The sequence below is a fragment of the Cervus canadensis genome, chromosome 17 (assembly GCF_019320065.1).
Source record: "Cervus canadensis isolate Bull #8, Minnesota chromosome 17, ASM1932006v1, whole genome shotgun sequence".
Taxonomy (NCBI): domain Eukaryota; kingdom Metazoa; phylum Chordata; class Mammalia; order Artiodactyla; family Cervidae; genus Cervus; species Cervus canadensis.
The window spans coordinates 45,472,683-45,488,448 of record NC_057402.1 but is presented as its reverse complement, the minus strand read 5'-3'; the positions used below and the strand labels follow the sequence as shown (position 1 = coordinate 45,488,448).

The window sequence follows — 15,766 nt, the reverse complement described above, 5'->3', positions numbered from 1 at the left end:
GAAGCCCCTTCAGGTTGGCTCTTGTGTTCTTATGACAAGCAACCAGTTGTTTTTGATATTTCACTTACTTTCTGATCCATAGATGTTTCTGGTCAATCCAGGACACTTCCTGCCATTAGTTCAGGGAGTTCTGGTTCCTTTTAGTGGAAAATAGTCTTCCCTCATAGCTCAGTTGGTAAAGAATCCACCTGCAATGCAGGAGACTCCAGTTTGATTCCTAGGTTGGGAAGATTCCGTGGAGAAGGGATAGGCTACCCACTCCAGTATTCTTGGGTTTCCCTTGTAGCTCAGCTGGTACAGAATCCGTCTGCAATGCGGGTGACCTGGGTTTGATCCCTGGGTTGGGAAGATCCCCTGGAGAAGGGAAAGGCTACCCACTTCAGTACTCTGGCCTGGAGAATTCCATGAACTGTATAGTCCATGGGGTTGCAGAGTCAGACACGACTGAGCGACTTTCACTTTCACTTTAGTGGAAAATGGTATTTAGTGATCACAATTTGAGCACCAGGAGTACTCACTGCTATTGGATTAGTCTCAAACTTTTTTTTCCAGTCAAACATGTTGGTTGAGATGGAATCACTTATTCACTTGATCAAAACACCAAATTCTAAAACAAATTAGTCCTGATAGTCTGTATTGATTGCTGCTTCCTTAGAAAACCCCTGCCTTCCACAGACACAGGCTGAGCCCTTACTTGTGTGTGCTGAGCCCTCACACACAAGCACTGTTGAATGACCGAGGGTTGCATAGCTACAGGGTCTGCCGTCAGGAGCTCACAGTCCAATAGGGACCCCACAGTGCACCCCCAAAAAGCAGTAATGGACAGAGTGAGTGTACCAGTTCCACGGTTTTCCTGCCCTGTGAACTCTGCATCAGTCAGGGGGAGTTTCTATAATGTGTATTTATGTATTTGTTTGACTGTTCCCTGTAGCATATGGAATCTTAGTTCTCTGACCAGGGATTGAACCCACACCCCCCTGCACTGGAAGCGTAATCTTAACCCCTGGACAGCCAGGTATGTCCTGAGGGGGAGTTTCTAGTTTTTTCACACTTTTCCTGTTCCCTCCAGTTGGAGAAGAGATTGAGATGACCCCCATGGTGTTCGCTAAGGGTCTGGCTGACTCTGGCTGCTGGGGGGACAAGCTCTTTGGGCGCCTGGTGAGCGAGGAACTTCGAGGGGGTGGACATGGTTGCAGCCTGAGGAAGGCCTCCCAGGCCAAGGTCATCTACGGGCTGGAACCCATCTTCGAGTCAGGCCGCACGTGCATCATCAAGGTGTCCAGCCTGCTTGTGTTCGGGCCCAGCAGTGAGACATCTCTCCTGGGCAGAAACTATGATGTCACCATCCAGGTACTGTCCCATGCCCCTGCCCCTGCTTCCACCCTCTCGTCCCTCCCCTTCCCAGCCTGGTCCTGTTGGTAAGCCGCATATGGAGGTGGATGCCATCTCAGTCTCTGCTTTACCTTGAGGAGAGCCTGAGATACAGTCCAGGCTACATCTTTGGGACCATAGTCTTCAAACTGTATTTTTCAGCAGAAACCTTTTTCACTTCCCTTAACTGTATCTTGCACAGAGAAGCCTTATTTGTGAGGGGACAAGTGGTGACTGTGGGTGGGGGGGTACCCCACTTTCTGCAGCGTGGCCCCTGGGACACAGCCACCTATCACTAGGGCTGCAGCAAACACAGTTTGGAAACCACTTTGAAAACATGTCCGAAGCCTCTTGTTTTACAAATGAGAAAAATGAGGTGCAGATGAGGGAGATGGGTAGGAGTGAACCCCACCTTCTCCAGGGCTGGGATCCTCCCTGCAACCTCTAGCAGACAGCCTCCCACTTAGAGCAAGGTATGACCGAGGGCAGGAGCGATTCCGTGCTGACCAGAGTTGGTTCTCTTCAATCCACAGGGGTGCAAGATCCAGAACATGAGCCGAGAGTACTGCAAAATCTTTGCGGCTGAAGCCCGGGCTGCTCCTGGCTTTGGAGAGGTGCCTGAGTAAGTGCACAGGGAGGGGGCCATGCAGTCTGACTTGAGCTTCTGCACAGAGCCATGATTCACAGCCTCCTGGGGACCCTCTGAGTAATGGTCATGTGCAAATGGGCTCCCAGCTAGCCCCATGCTCAGCTCAATGGTTCCACAGAATCTAGAAACAAAGACCTCAAGATTCACGGCCCACTTTATTTATTTATTTTTTTTCACGGCCCACTTTAGAGAAGCTTCTGCTCTGGTCTCCAGTCTCCTCTCACCCACCCGAATTCTCCACCCCTTCTTCCAGTTTTTGCTGATTGTGGAGTTTAGGCATGGCAGCTTCTGGGCCTCTCTGAAGGTGGCAGGGAGGCTAAAGCATCCAGGGTCTAGTGGGCATGGACACAGTCTGGCTGAATCCTCTCAGAGGTATTCCTTTCTGTTTGTCACTTACGGGTCCCAGCCCCTCACTCAGGCACAGAGGCCTCCTGGGGCCAGAGTAGGGTTCAGCTCTCATTCCACTGACCTCAGAGGATGGACAGGACCCTGAAGCCAGCGGGGAACTCCTGTCCTTGCTGCCCTTCAGGCTCAGAGCTGAGTTCCCTTTTTGGAAGGGCCTTCGTTTTGTCTCCAAGAGTGTGGAGTTGAGGTAGAGGGAGGCGCTCTCGGGGCACAGTCAGTCCTGCTCACTGCAGGGTGGCACTGTGTTTAGGATCATCCCACTGTATCTGATCTACCGGCCTGCCAACAACATCCCCTATGCCACCCTGGAGGAGGACCTGGGCCAGCCCCTAGAGTCCTACTGCTCCCGGGACTGGGGCTGTGCTGCGGCTCCTGCAGCGCCTAGCAGCTCTGAGGCCGTGTGGAAATGCCAGACCTTCCAGCACTGGCTCTATCTGTGGACGAACGGCAGCTTCCTTGTCACAGACCTGGCAGGTATGAGGGTGTGAGGTGGGTGTGTGCATGTGCAGGAGAGCACGCGGAGGGTGGGGCACTGGTGTGCAGCGCACTGCCACGTGTGTTCTCCTCTGCTTTCATGGTAACCTTGCAAAGTGCACTTTGTGTGCAGCCCTAGTGCATGCCAGACCCTCATGGAGCCTAGTCTCTTACTGCAGTTGTGTTTAAAGGAGTATACTCCAGGCTCCACTTAAAAAATATATTATTTCAAAGACTATTTCATGGGATCTAATTCAAGCTGCAGGACCACGTTTTCAAAATCACCCTTCTTCCCTGCCGCTCTGCTCTGAACTTTCTTCCTCTCCAACTTCCTAAACTCTCTTCTACCCTTGCACACAGAGCTTTATTGTCTCCTCCTCCTCTGTTCCCTCTCAGTCTTTGGTGAGTGTGAAAGTGAAAGTCTCTTAGTTGTGTCTTACTCTTTGCAACCCCATTGACTTCTCTAGGCCAGAATACTGGTGTCGGTAGCCTTTCCCTTCTCCAGGGGATCTTCCCAACCCAGGGATCAAAGCCAGGTCTCCCACATTGCAGGCAGATTCTTTACCAACTGAGCAGTCTTTGGTAGTTTATTATTAATATTATGTAAGCAAACTTAATCTCTCATACTTCTCTATTTCTATTTTTCCCATTATTCAGATTCTTCCCCAAAAAGGGAGGCCAGAAAGTGTGAATTCTCCTTCCTTCATTGACTTCTCCTCTCCAGGTCTACACTCTTTAACCAGACCTGGCAGGAGAAAGGAAAAGATACAGTTCTATCTACACACATTGGGGGATGCTGGGGATGTCACACATTATTGCATTTTATCCCTGATGTAAATTAAGTGAGAAAACCAGGGCCAGAGATAGAAAACTGACTTTAAGTGTGCTTAGCATTGGGGGTAAGCTGTACAATAAATATTTATATATAACTCTAGACGTTGAAGGGTGAGCTAGTAACACATTAAACTGTTATTCATTCCATTTGTTAACTCATAAATGTTTCCTTCCCTTCTTCTTTCCTTCCTTTTTTCCTAACATTACTAAGTATTGAGAATATAAAAAGGTGAATTAGGAATAGCCATTGTCCTCAAGAATTTATGATAAATATACCAATTTCTACAATGGGATAATAACATAATATAGTAGAAGGACTTGGAAATCAAAGAAAGTCAAGCCTTAAAAAAAGAAAAGAAAAAGAAATTCAAGCCCAGGCCTCTTCATTTTCTAGCTGGGTCTCTGTTTTACAGAGAAGAAAAGAAGCTCAGACAGATCACGTCTTTCATCCCCCTGAGCTTCAATTTCCTTTCCCTCTCTAGGAATAATAGTATCCTCCCTGCCTCTCTCTCAGACTTATTATGAAGATTCCAAGAGACTGTATTTGGGAATGCCCTCTGCAAACCAGAGTTCTGTGCAAGTGAGGGATCATGAGTATTATCATGCAAAATGGAATGTGAAAAATGCTGAAAGAGAAAAGACAAACAAATGAATATTTATTGCCTAACTGCTGTGCTTCAGACACTGAGTTAGGGTCTGACACATACTGTGATCATCTTAATTCCCCTACAAGATGGGCAGCATGATCACTGGGTTTACTGTCGAGGATTAGAGATAGGAAGTGACTGGCCAACCACACACGGCTCCAAAGTGATATAGCCAAAATGGAAGTCCGGATCTGCCTGGTTTCAAGCCCACATCTGTGCTACTCTGTCATCTACTGGCACTCAGGCCTGTTAGTGAGAGCTTGGTTCCTGGAGGAAGGCAGCTGGACAGAGTGCAAACAGGGAAGGGCGGTCACAGGCCTGACGCGCAATGTTAAGGTGCTGGGGTAGCCTGGCCAGGGTGGGATGTGTTTCCTCCATCACTGTTTGCCCAACTCTGTCTTTCAAGGCTCTCTTAACCTTGGATCCTGTCTGGCTGCTTGGAGTGCTTGCTTGCTGCCTTGATGAGTATATGGAAGCTGGTCTTATCCATGCTATACTTCTGCCAGCCTAGCCCTGTTATACCTTTCCATTTCCACCTCTCTCTCTCTGTCCAGATGAGCTAATCTGTTAAGGAGAAGCAGAAAGTTTTAGCTCAAAGCCAGAGACTTGCCCAGTTTAGGATGACCTAATCTCACCCAGTAGAGACAGAATAACTTAGCTGGAAGACTTGTGGGTCTAGGAATGATACTTTAATTCACAGTGGTCATTGCATACAGACTGTGCCCAGTTACTAAATGAATGAATGAATGACTGCTGAAGTTACTTAATTTCCTCACCTGTGAAAATGGAACTATTATTACTACCCATAATACAAATATACCCACACTGCCCCTGAGACAAGCCAGGTGATGCCCAGTGAGAGGTAGCCCGAAGATGTGCCTAGAGCTTGGCTTGTTCCCATCTAAAATGGTACGCATCTTGGAGACCTGGGGCCCCCAGAACTGCCCCAGGCTACTACCAGCTCCCCAAACTCTCTGTCTTTCTCTTTTCAGGGGTTAACTGGAAAATGACCGATGTGCAGATTGCTACCAAACTGCGAGGGTGAGTGCTTCTTGGCAACAGAATGGCCTCTGAGAGGCTGCTTGGGGTGTAAAATGTCAAAGTTCTTCTGGTTCTCCATCCCCAAGGTGCTGGACCTTGTGACTCAATAGCCCCCATTGTGCCCAAGGCTAATGTGTCCTAAAGTCTCAGGGACCTCTGCTCCCCACCTGCTGCGGCCCTGACCCCAGATCTCCACTGGAAGCTCTTGCCACCCACAAAGGACCACCTGGCATTCTGGGGTTGCAGTGAACCCACTCCTCTGCTTTATCACAGAGAAACCTTGTGGAGGTTCATCAGGGGGCAGAGAAACAGGGCCTGTGAGTGGAGTGGGGACCTGGAGTCTGCATTAATGTATGTTAACAAAGCAGAGCCTCCTCACACCAAGCGACATCCCACGTGATGAGTTCCATGGGCCAGGGCCAAATGAGGCCTCAGATTAAAAGTGAGGCTTAGGGTGCTGCCCGTTGAGGTGGACTCCCCAGCACCCCGAGGTGAGGTAAGAGGCACCTCAGGCATGACACCATGCCATGGCCACCCCACGGTCTGCCCCTGAGGACTGCCTCTCTGGGTGGGACCCCACTCAGCTCTTGTGTCCTGCCGTAGGTACCAAGGTCTCAAGGAGAGCTGTTTCCCCGCCCTGCTGGACCAGTTCGCCTCCTCCCACCAGTGCAACACCTTCTGTGAGATGCTGGGGCTAAAACCCCTCAAGGGCCCAGAGGCCACCCACCCTCAAGCCAAGGCCAAAGGCTCCAAGAGTCCATCTGCCGGCAGGAAGGGCCCCCAGCTGAGTCCTCAGCCCCAGAAGAAAGGCCCCCCAAGTCCCCAGGGCACCCGGAAGAGTGCCTCGGGCTCCAAAGCCACCCCTCAGGCCTCAGAGGTGGTCACCACCCAGTTATTGGGACAGCCTCCTACCCAAGACGGGGGCTCCAAGACCCAGGGCATGCGGTAGCCCCCACAGGAGGCTGGGGGCCTCCATCCAGCAGCAGACCAACAAGGAAGCAGCTCAAACCGCCAGAGGTGTTCCCAGTACAGAACCAACGGAGCAGGTGTGCCCCAGGAGGCTCCACCCAGGGCCTTTCCGAGCAGCCGCTCCTCACTCAGCTCCTCCTGAGACACTGGGCGTGGGGCACCCAGCCCCGTGGCCTCTCCTGATGCCACTGTCACCAGGGCTCCCAGGCCCCGCCTCTAAGTGCCTGGCAGCCTGGCCATCCTTGAAGTTTACACTGGCCACTGCTGGGGCCGCCCTGAGTCCTCTGCATGATCTGCAGCCAATGTCCTGCCCAGACCCTGCCGCTAAGTCATGCTCTGGGGCATGTGGGACAGCATCTCCCTTCTCCCTTCACTTGGCTCTGATCTCTCCCTGCCCTCAGGGCTCCAGACTTCCTCTGCTCTGTCTGACCTGGTGACTCTCAGGGTCTTTTCCTTCAGCCATTTTGCCTCATTTATCCCAGCTTATCTTGCCACTAACCTGTCCCTGAGCCCGAGTGGGGCTCAGGGCCCTTCCAGGGCCTGCCCCTCCTTGTGCAGTGGTCTTTGGTGATGCGTGTTCATGCTCAGCCTTTCCCTGTTGCTCAGGCACTCACTCCCCTGCCTCCCCTGCCCCCTTGCTCCCCATCCCCATCCCTGGCTTTGAGCCCAATTGCAGCCTGTGCCTGCCTTTCACTGACTGTCCCCCTACCCGAGGGCTTCCTAGCTGACCCCCACCCTCCCACCCCTCAGGAAGGAGCACACGCTCTGGCCTCTCAGCCGCCATCCCCAGTACACCTGTCCCCTCCTCTCGGGCCCTCCCCTGTGAGGTGAGGGTTGCATCAGCAGCTGTGGCCAGAGGGAAGGCGTCGACTTTGCGAGACCTCGTGCTCCTTACTGAAAGGAGAGGGGGTCACAGTGAATTCCACACTGCCCTCTTGACCGGGGACAGAGGGCTGGACTCTTCTCCAGAGGGAGTGCACGTGGGAGTTCTGGGAGGAATGCAGCCCATCCCTGCATGGGGTAGACAAGCATCTCTGTCTGGGGATTAGGACCCCTGCCTCCAACCTTCAGCTCTCAATCCTGGGCCTCCAGCTCTGGGCCTCAGTACGGGCTCCTGAGGAGTTGTTGTCCTCAGCCCAGCACCCTGGGTCCTTCCTGAGAGCCCTTCTTGAGGCCTGGGAGGGGGGAGTCTAGAGCTAGCCCAGTCCCCTTGGAATGCAATAAAGGCAGCCACTGTGCATCCAGCTCACCTCCTCTAGTGTGGTTGTAGGTATACGGGGTCAGGGTCCCCTCTCCCCAGGCAGGGTTTTCTGAGGACATCCTACAGTCCCTGGACCCACTGGAAAGATAGATCCATGGTTTGGCTCCTGGATTGACAGTCTCAGCCTTCCATGGCCACAGCCAGAAAGTCTGTGCTTCTTGTACCACTGGGAAGATGACTTGGGTCCCTGAGCATGAGGGTGCTTAGGCCTTTGGAACTGCTCCTTCATTTGGAAGAGGAACACAAAGAAAGGAACCCAGGAAAGAAGAGTAGAGCTGGGGAGACGCCCAGTGTCTCTGACTGCCTCCACTGCAGCAAGACCAGCCGAAGGGATGACCAGTGCCATTGTCCTCTTAGCTACTCACGGACTGTCTCTGGCTTTCCCAGCTGCAGAGCTTTCTCAGCCCCAGCCCCACCCGACTGCCCAGGCCTTTCTTTGTCCTGTATTTCCCCCCTCCACTAGACATTTCTGACTTCTCTACCTCCTCTTGTGCTCAGGTGGCTCTCTCCTCTTTCTGCTCTCGCCCCAGTGTGCCCCCCCACTCTCCCAGCCTGCATATCCAGACTGCCTTGGTGAACTGAGAGCTGAATGTTGTTGATTTGTTTGTTCACCCACCTGTTCTTTCAGACATACTGAGCAGACTTCCTTTATGCCAGACCCTGAGCTGACCACCGGTGGGAGTCAGAGATGTATGAGGTGGTCTCAAAAGAGACACTGGCCATTATGTTTCCCAGGTTTTGAGTAACAGAAATGGACTTGGACCAACCTAACAAGGAGCAGGGACTCGGGAACGGTGTGGGGTAGTTCACAGGACCTAGAAGGCCAGGAGCCATAGTAGCTTGGAGCTTGCCTCCCAGGAGCTGCTAGCGTTGGCTTCAGTGGGTCTCCTTCCACTCAAGATTCAAATTCCCATCCCGGAGCTCAGGGCAATGCAGTAGGGGAGAGGCAGTTTTCCAAAGAATGGGGATTCTCACCAGAAGAATGGTGGAGGGTAAGGGCTCGGTAGGCAATCACTGGAGAAACCCTGACACATAAAAACATACCCTTCTTCCCATATGACTTATTACGATTCTCACATGTGACCAAAAGCAAGTCATTTTCTGCTTGGGGAGACCATTCAAGGTCATAGCCAATGACCAAGTCCAGGGATAGTGACCAGGGCTGCCATTCTCTGAAGTCCAGTGTCACAAATTATACTCTTCCCTCCTTTATCATAATCTCATCTTGAAATTCTGCAACCTGTGGAAGGAATATAACCCAGCAAGAAGGGAGGTGTGAGTAAAGGCTACAGCACAGTTCCATAACTGGTCATGAGAACTAGTATTTATCATGGGATTTTTTTTGCCTGTTGGAGTGACCTAAATCTTCAGTCCCAAAGTCCAGTTCCTTAGTGGTCCTGCCTGTGTGGCAAACATTAGCCACTGGATATGGAGAACCAGGAAGCACTTTAGAAAACACCCCACATCCATCTCTACCCTGTCCCTTTTAAATAGCCGAGATCTTATTTTCCCTTGATAGGGTTAATCATCCTAGCTACTCCTACATGTAGTCTTTATGTATACTTCTATTCTAGATACACTCCTATCCTAGCTATGTGTTGCTCAGAGGTACAAAAATCCTGAGACGGCCAGATGCCTAGGCCTTTAATTCACTTGAATCATTACTATGAATTTTTGAAGATGCTTCAAAAAAATGGGGACTAAAACCTCTACACCAGTCGAATCTTAAATCTCAGGTATGAGGAGAGCTTTGAGATGTAGTAATAACATGCCCCTCTTCACACTTCAACCTGTAGGAGAAACAGCACCATGAACTGTTTGCCAGTTTGGAGCTTATGCTCCATCATGCAGGCCTTACCCAGTTTCTCAAGGTATTGTTTTCAGCTGGTGCCACACCTGAGTTTTCAGCAAACTATTTCACTGTATTTTCAAGCTAACCGCTTGTAGACTTCTGGGATCCTGACAAGATGAACAGATGCCATTAGCATCAACTCATCACTTTACTATGAAGTGCCTTTTCTGGTTGAAGATTTAGAACATTTGATATTCCTGTGGATTTTGATGGGAGAGGTGTCACAGGTCAGGAGAGCAAACCAAATCCAGAAGGGTCCATGATGGTCAGGACTGGTTCCCACCTCATTAAAGCCATAGTGTAGGTGTAGACTGAGATGAATTCAGCCATAGGTCAGGAGGAGGCATTGTGGGAGAGTGAGTGAGCCACACCGCCTCCCTCCCCCACCAACATGCTTGCCTGTGCCTTGAGAACCCCATCCTGGTGTGTCTGCCTAGTGATGGTGGCCACACCTATCTGTGGCTGGGTGGGTCTGACAGCCCCTTTTCCTGAAGGCCAGCATGGCCACCTAGTATGCTGTAGCCAAGCCTTAGACTGCCCCAGAGCCCAGTGACAAGTCAGAGGGCTGTGTCTCAACAGGCTAATAGTTACTTGTTGGCCAGCGTATCTCTTGGTTCCACACTCTGGGTTCTCCTGCCTCATTTTCCAAATCAAGACCTTCCAAAAGCTACACACAGCACTCTGCTCAGCCGAGGCTCTGTGTAGCTCCCCAGTATGCCACAGATAAATCCCTCAAGCACCCTGGGTCTGCCACAGGCAGCCTGTTGGCAGAATCATTTGTGTTAATGGCTTGACCTGTTCAAGAGCCTTCACTCACTCTGGGCCCAACCCAAAGCTGGCAGTCTTCTGGGTCAGTCAGTAAGTGGGTTGGAGCAAGAAGATGCCCCCACCTGACATTTTTGCCTGAAATTGGGCCTTAGTGGTAAGGAATTCATAGTGTAGGAATTTGTTCTACATTAACAAACTATTCTGACCTCAACGGATCACTTGATCCCCAGGAACTTTATCAGGGGAAAAGTTTGCATTTCCACATGCTTTATCTCCCACCTCTGACTCATACATATGTCTTAACAAAGCATCTAGGGAAACTGCTGATGTCCAGGTCCTATCAACATGATGGAACATTGTACTGCTGAGGTCAAGGTCCCCATGAGGCAGGTTGTGGCACGGAGATGTACAGATAAGATGTTACATATCTTTAAGCAGGACAGCAATGGAGTCCTGTGGCCCTGCCACCTGAAGATGGATTGCTTCTGATGTTCTTTGCTCATCAAAATGGAGGGGGAAAAATGATTTTGCTAGACCAAAGGGTTCATACCAAATGCCAAGAGGTGGGTGGATTTCCTTTAGCAAGAAGACCATTTCTGGGAGAGCACCTGTCATCGGAGTCACCACGTTTTACAAAAGTTTACAACGAGCCAAAGACCTCCTGGTGTTTTGCACTAGCCAAGCTGGGCTGTGGTAGGAGTCATTATGACTTCGCCCGCCAATCTGATAGTAACACTGATATCTATAGTTCCTGCACAAAAATGGTACCACTTTTACCATTTCGGTAGTGAGGGGGCATTCTGATGGCTTGTGCTCATCCTGTCCTACTGTAATCACTCATGCTTATCCTATCCTACTGTTGTCACTCTTATCCCACTCATCAGGGCCATTGTGGAGGTTATACCTGTTTCAGAATATATCCATTTCAACTGTACACTCAAAATAACTAACCCTTCATTGGCTTTGAGTTTCCACCGAGTCTACTATGGCACAAAATTTAGTCTATTAAATATCTCCTTGGATGGGCAGACCACATACTTTTCTGTTGTCCCCAGACATTGGACTTAGTTTGAAGGCAGTGTCCTATAGAACCCCCTCCCCGAGTCTGAGTATTTTCTTTTCCTTTCCATTCCCAAATAAATGAACGTAGATCCCTTTGAGGGAAGGCTGCAAGGAAGGTTCACAATATGCAAAATAAGGCTTTTCTTAAAAAATATTTGACTTCCTCTCCATTGAAAGTCTGGAAATTAAATGGGAGATTTTGACTCTACTTTGGCAGTTTGAGATGGGCCTCTTTGCCCTACCAGAAGTCTTCAGTTATGGTCATAACTGGGTGATATCTTTGGCACTGTCTGGTCTTTTTCATTCCTGGGACCCCATGATTGATTAACCATAGCTAGGGGTCTGGTTTCTATACCCATGTCCATTATGCTGACTCCTCTACTGTGTTCCTTCTATTTATCTATCTCTGCTGCTGAGATCAGGGAGTTCATTTTCACAGGACCTCTTCCAACCAGCATTCCAGGCCCAGAGAGGGAAGCCAGCAGAGCCTCCCTTGCCAGTTTCTCACGACAGAGTGAGACCATCTTGCCGGTCCTGTCAGAGAACAGTGAGAGCGTAGTTGGGCTGGATGCTTGCCAGGGACCCAATAAAGCCCTCTTGTCTCCTGAAATCTGTGAGTTCCTGCCTTCCTTGGCTTTTTGGTCTTTTGTTACAGTTTAGCATGGGTCAGCATATCCACCCCACATGGTAAGAACTGTGGCTGTTTGAGCTTCTCCAGCATCTCTGGTGAGTGAGAACACATCAGTTAACAAAACCTGAATCAACAAACTATGTTGTACTATCTTGGTCAAACAGCCTTAAAGTTTCCATAAATTTCCCCTATATTTTTTGACAAGGTATATTAGCTAGCTCATAGGGCTTTCCTGGTGACTCAGTAGTATAGAACCTGCCTGCAATGCAGGAGAAGCAGGAGATGTGGGTTCAATCCCTGGATTGGGAAGATTACCTGGAGGAGGGCATGGCAATCCATTCCAGTATTCTTGCCAGGAGAATCCCATGGACAGAGGAGCCTAGTGGGCTACAGTCACAAAGAATATGATACAACTGAAGCAACTAAGGATGCACGTTAGCTCGCTCATACAGTTTCTTCTGAGAGTAACTCTTCTATTTCCTGATCTGATTCTGTCTCTTGTCCCTTGGATTATGTTGAAAGTGGCTTCTGGTTACTTGCAGATCAACAGTGTTGCATGGGGCAGAGTCTGGGTTCCAATTTTGTACCTTGATGTTATCAGTACCCATGAGCTATTCACACTCAGGGAGGCTATCTCATTCTTTAAATTTATTTTTGGCTAAGCTGAGTCTTCATTGCTTTGTGTGATCTTTCTCTAGTTGCAGTGAGCAGGGACTACTCTTTGTTATGGTGCACAGACTTCTCATTGCAGTGGTTTTTCTCGTTGCAGAGCACGGACTCTAGGGGCTCAGTAATTGTGGCTTCTGGGCTCTAGAGCACAGGTTCAGTAGTTGTGGCGCACTGGCTTAGTTGCCCCACAGCATATGGGATCTTCCTGGACCAGGGATCAAAACGGTTTCCTTTGCACTGCAAGGCAGATTCTTAATCGGTAGACCCTGAGGGAAGCCCCAAAGTGGAAGGTTTTTAAAGGCAAGAAGTAGCTGGGACAATAAAGTCAGAGGAAAGAAAGGATTATTTCAGGCAAGGTTGCCTTTCTTTGGGAGGAAAGGGGACTCTGTCATGCAGGTGACCTCACTGTGCTGACCAGGTAATTCCAGATTGACTGGTTAAAGGTCGAGTTCCTGGGAGTGGTTGACTCTACTATAGCAGAGTCTTGGTTTGCTGTCCTAGGGATAATTGACTCCATTTTGGGTCTGATATGTCTTTTTTTTTTTTTTTAAAAGAAACATCCCCTATTGAGGGCTTCCCATGTGGCTCAGTGGCAAAGAATCCACCTGCCAATGCAGGAGACCCAGGTTTAATCCCTGGGTTGGGAAGATCCCCTGGAGAAGGCAATGGCAACCCACCCTAGTATTCTTGCCTGGGAAATCCCATGGACAGAGGAGCCTGGTGGGCTACAGTCCATGGGGTCTCAAAGAGTTGGACACGACTTAGTGACTAAACAACAATAACCCCTACTGACACTAAGAGGTCCTGGAACCCCTGAGGAACTGTCCTCTGACCTCAGAACTAGTGTGGTTCAAAGATGGCTCTTTCCTATTATTTCCAAAGGGCAGGACAAGGTAGCAGCTACCACCTACTCAGCCTCAGGGATATATCCCACATGAAGATGAAAGACAGTCACCCTGGGACTTGCAGCACATGCCTACATGGTAGAGTAACAACAGGACATGATTATACGGATACCTGGGCCAGGGTAAGGTCTAGTCGGCTGCTCTGGCTGCTGGCTTTTTAATTATTTGAATGGTACACCCAGACCCCATATGGGACACATCCCTTTAGTTTCAACCAGCTGACATTTCTGACCAAATTAAACACCTTTGTTTCACTAAACCAATTTGGGTCCACCAAACCTCCTTGAGAATTCTCACTACAGCCAAGTGGTAGACAAACCCAGGGTCCTCTCTGACACCCCCTAATCACCTATGGGGAAACAACTCTGCTTGGTCATGGGTTGAGCTAACTCACAGTAGCCTGGGGTGAGGGGTGCCAATAAAACCAGCCAGTAGTGGGTGCCGCTGACACCCTGCTCAGATCCCCTTGCTGTGGGAATCACCTCCTGCTACCATTCCATGAGTCAAATGGAAGCCACCCAACCTGGGATGTGACGCCCCCTCCCAAACCCTTTCCCAGTTCTTAGCCCCCGACTGATGGGCCTGGTCCTGCCTCAAGGTGGACTAACCTAGGGATGTCCCAGAGTTTCACAGCAAGATCAGACTCTAGCCAAGACCACACCCTCCTTTCCTACCCCTATCTTATTTTGCATCCTGTACTCTGCCCCCACCCCCTTCACCCCACCCCCCCACCACACACAGACACACAAGTAAATCACTAGAACAAGAATCCCCATCTCAGGCTAAGGAATCTGCTTAACACACATCAGGTGTCTTGTGGTGTAGACTCTCTCACTGGCAGAGAAATTTTCATTAGGGCTCTTGTTTTCTAACAGAATAAAAATGTATATTCCCGGAGCAGTTGGTGTCAAGTGATTGAGGTTATGTGGCTGAGCGCCCAGTAAACCAGCCCCTGCAGAATGTGTGCTGGGTCTCTCTAATACTCCAGGAAGTTGTTTAGAGACACAGTGTCCCTGACTTTGGGCCTCCCTGGTGGCTCAGTGGTAAAGAATGCTTGCCAAGCAGGAGACCCGGGTTCAATCCCTGGGTCGGGAAGATCCCCTGGAAAAGGAAATGGCAACTCACTAAGTATTCTTGCCTGGGAAATCCCGTGGACAGAGGTGCCTGGCGGGCGACAGTTCATGGCACTGTAAAGAGTTGGACACGACCGAGCAACTGAACCACAAGCAACAATCCCTGACTTCATGGTGTCTGATCAGAGAATACAGCTCACAGTCATTTGGTCAAAGTGTGAGCCCAGAGTCCATCCTGCCTATTGAGTGGCAGGTGAGGGAGAAACACAGGGTGAAAACAAAAAAGAAACACAGGGTGGTCGCCTCAAACAACAGGTCAGATCTCCCTGATACAGACACGTGGCAGAGTGGCTTGTGGTTCTACCCCAGGCTGCTCAGCTTCTCAATAGTCGCTCCATTTATGGTGCTGGCTCCTCCATCATACTCTCCATGGAGAACAGATGGGAGGAAGTGGTGACCAGTACGTACCTCATGGGGTTATCTTGAGGGTTAACTGAGACAGTGAAGTGAAAGCTCTTAGCACTATCTGGCACAGGCCAACCTCTGCTGGTACCATTGTTGTCATCATCTGGAATTTCGGGATCCATCTCAGGGCTCACTCACATCTGCTGTTCTTCTCCAAGCTGGGAGACCCTGGTATTTCCCCCTTCCTTCAGGGTGGGGTGGCTAAAAACATCGCTACCCTACCCCTGAAAACCGTTTTTCCAACTCTCGTCCCGTGCCCTGCTGGCTATTTTGCCAGCACTGCCTCCTGACCCACAGCTGGTCAGGGCTCAGCTCCCGGGGTGGGTTCTCCACAAACCCCAGTAGCCACAGACCTGAAGGGCATTAGACAAAATCTTTGGGAGAATGACTCTTGCTTTTAAGGCACAGTGCCATGGAAAGAGTTTCAAAGTGAGTCGTGATGTAGACTTGGCAAGTCCACACAGGAAGAACAGTCAGTCCTAGTCAGAGGAAAGTCAGTGGAGGCTGTGACTTGCGGTCTGTGACACGATTGATATTATTACTGGAATTCCACCCAGGTGGAGGGAAGCAAGATACAGGACCTGGAGAGTTTCAGTGTCTGGATGTGACACTCAGAGATGCCCATTTTTGTTCTTCCTAACAACTGTAGTTAGCTGAGATGCCCCATCTGTCAGCATCTTCCCCATGACT

At 50.0% G+C, this 15,766-nt stretch overlaps 1 protein-coding gene across 2 annotated transcripts in view; it reads left to right on the top strand.

Moving 5' to 3' along the window:
• The window catches only part of ALPK3 (alpha kinase 3), a 53,380-nt gene extending 45,741 nt beyond the window's left edge, over nt 1-7,639 (top strand). For both annotated transcript variants that reach the window (XM_043489613.1, XM_043489612.1), the window contains 5 exons: nt 1,070-1,350; nt 1,905-1,993; nt 2,676-2,899; nt 5,373-5,421; nt 6,025-7,639. In XM_043489613.1, the coding sequence (XP_043345548.1) occupies nt 1,070-1,350; nt 1,905-1,993; nt 2,676-2,899; nt 5,373-5,421; nt 6,025-6,370 (989 nt within the window). In that variant the 3' untranslated portion in view covers nt 6,371-7,639. The remainder of the gene's footprint in view (nt 1-1,069; nt 1,351-1,904; nt 1,994-2,675; nt 2,900-5,372; nt 5,422-6,024) is intronic.
• Nucleotides 7,640-15,766: the final 8,127 nt, after the last annotated feature.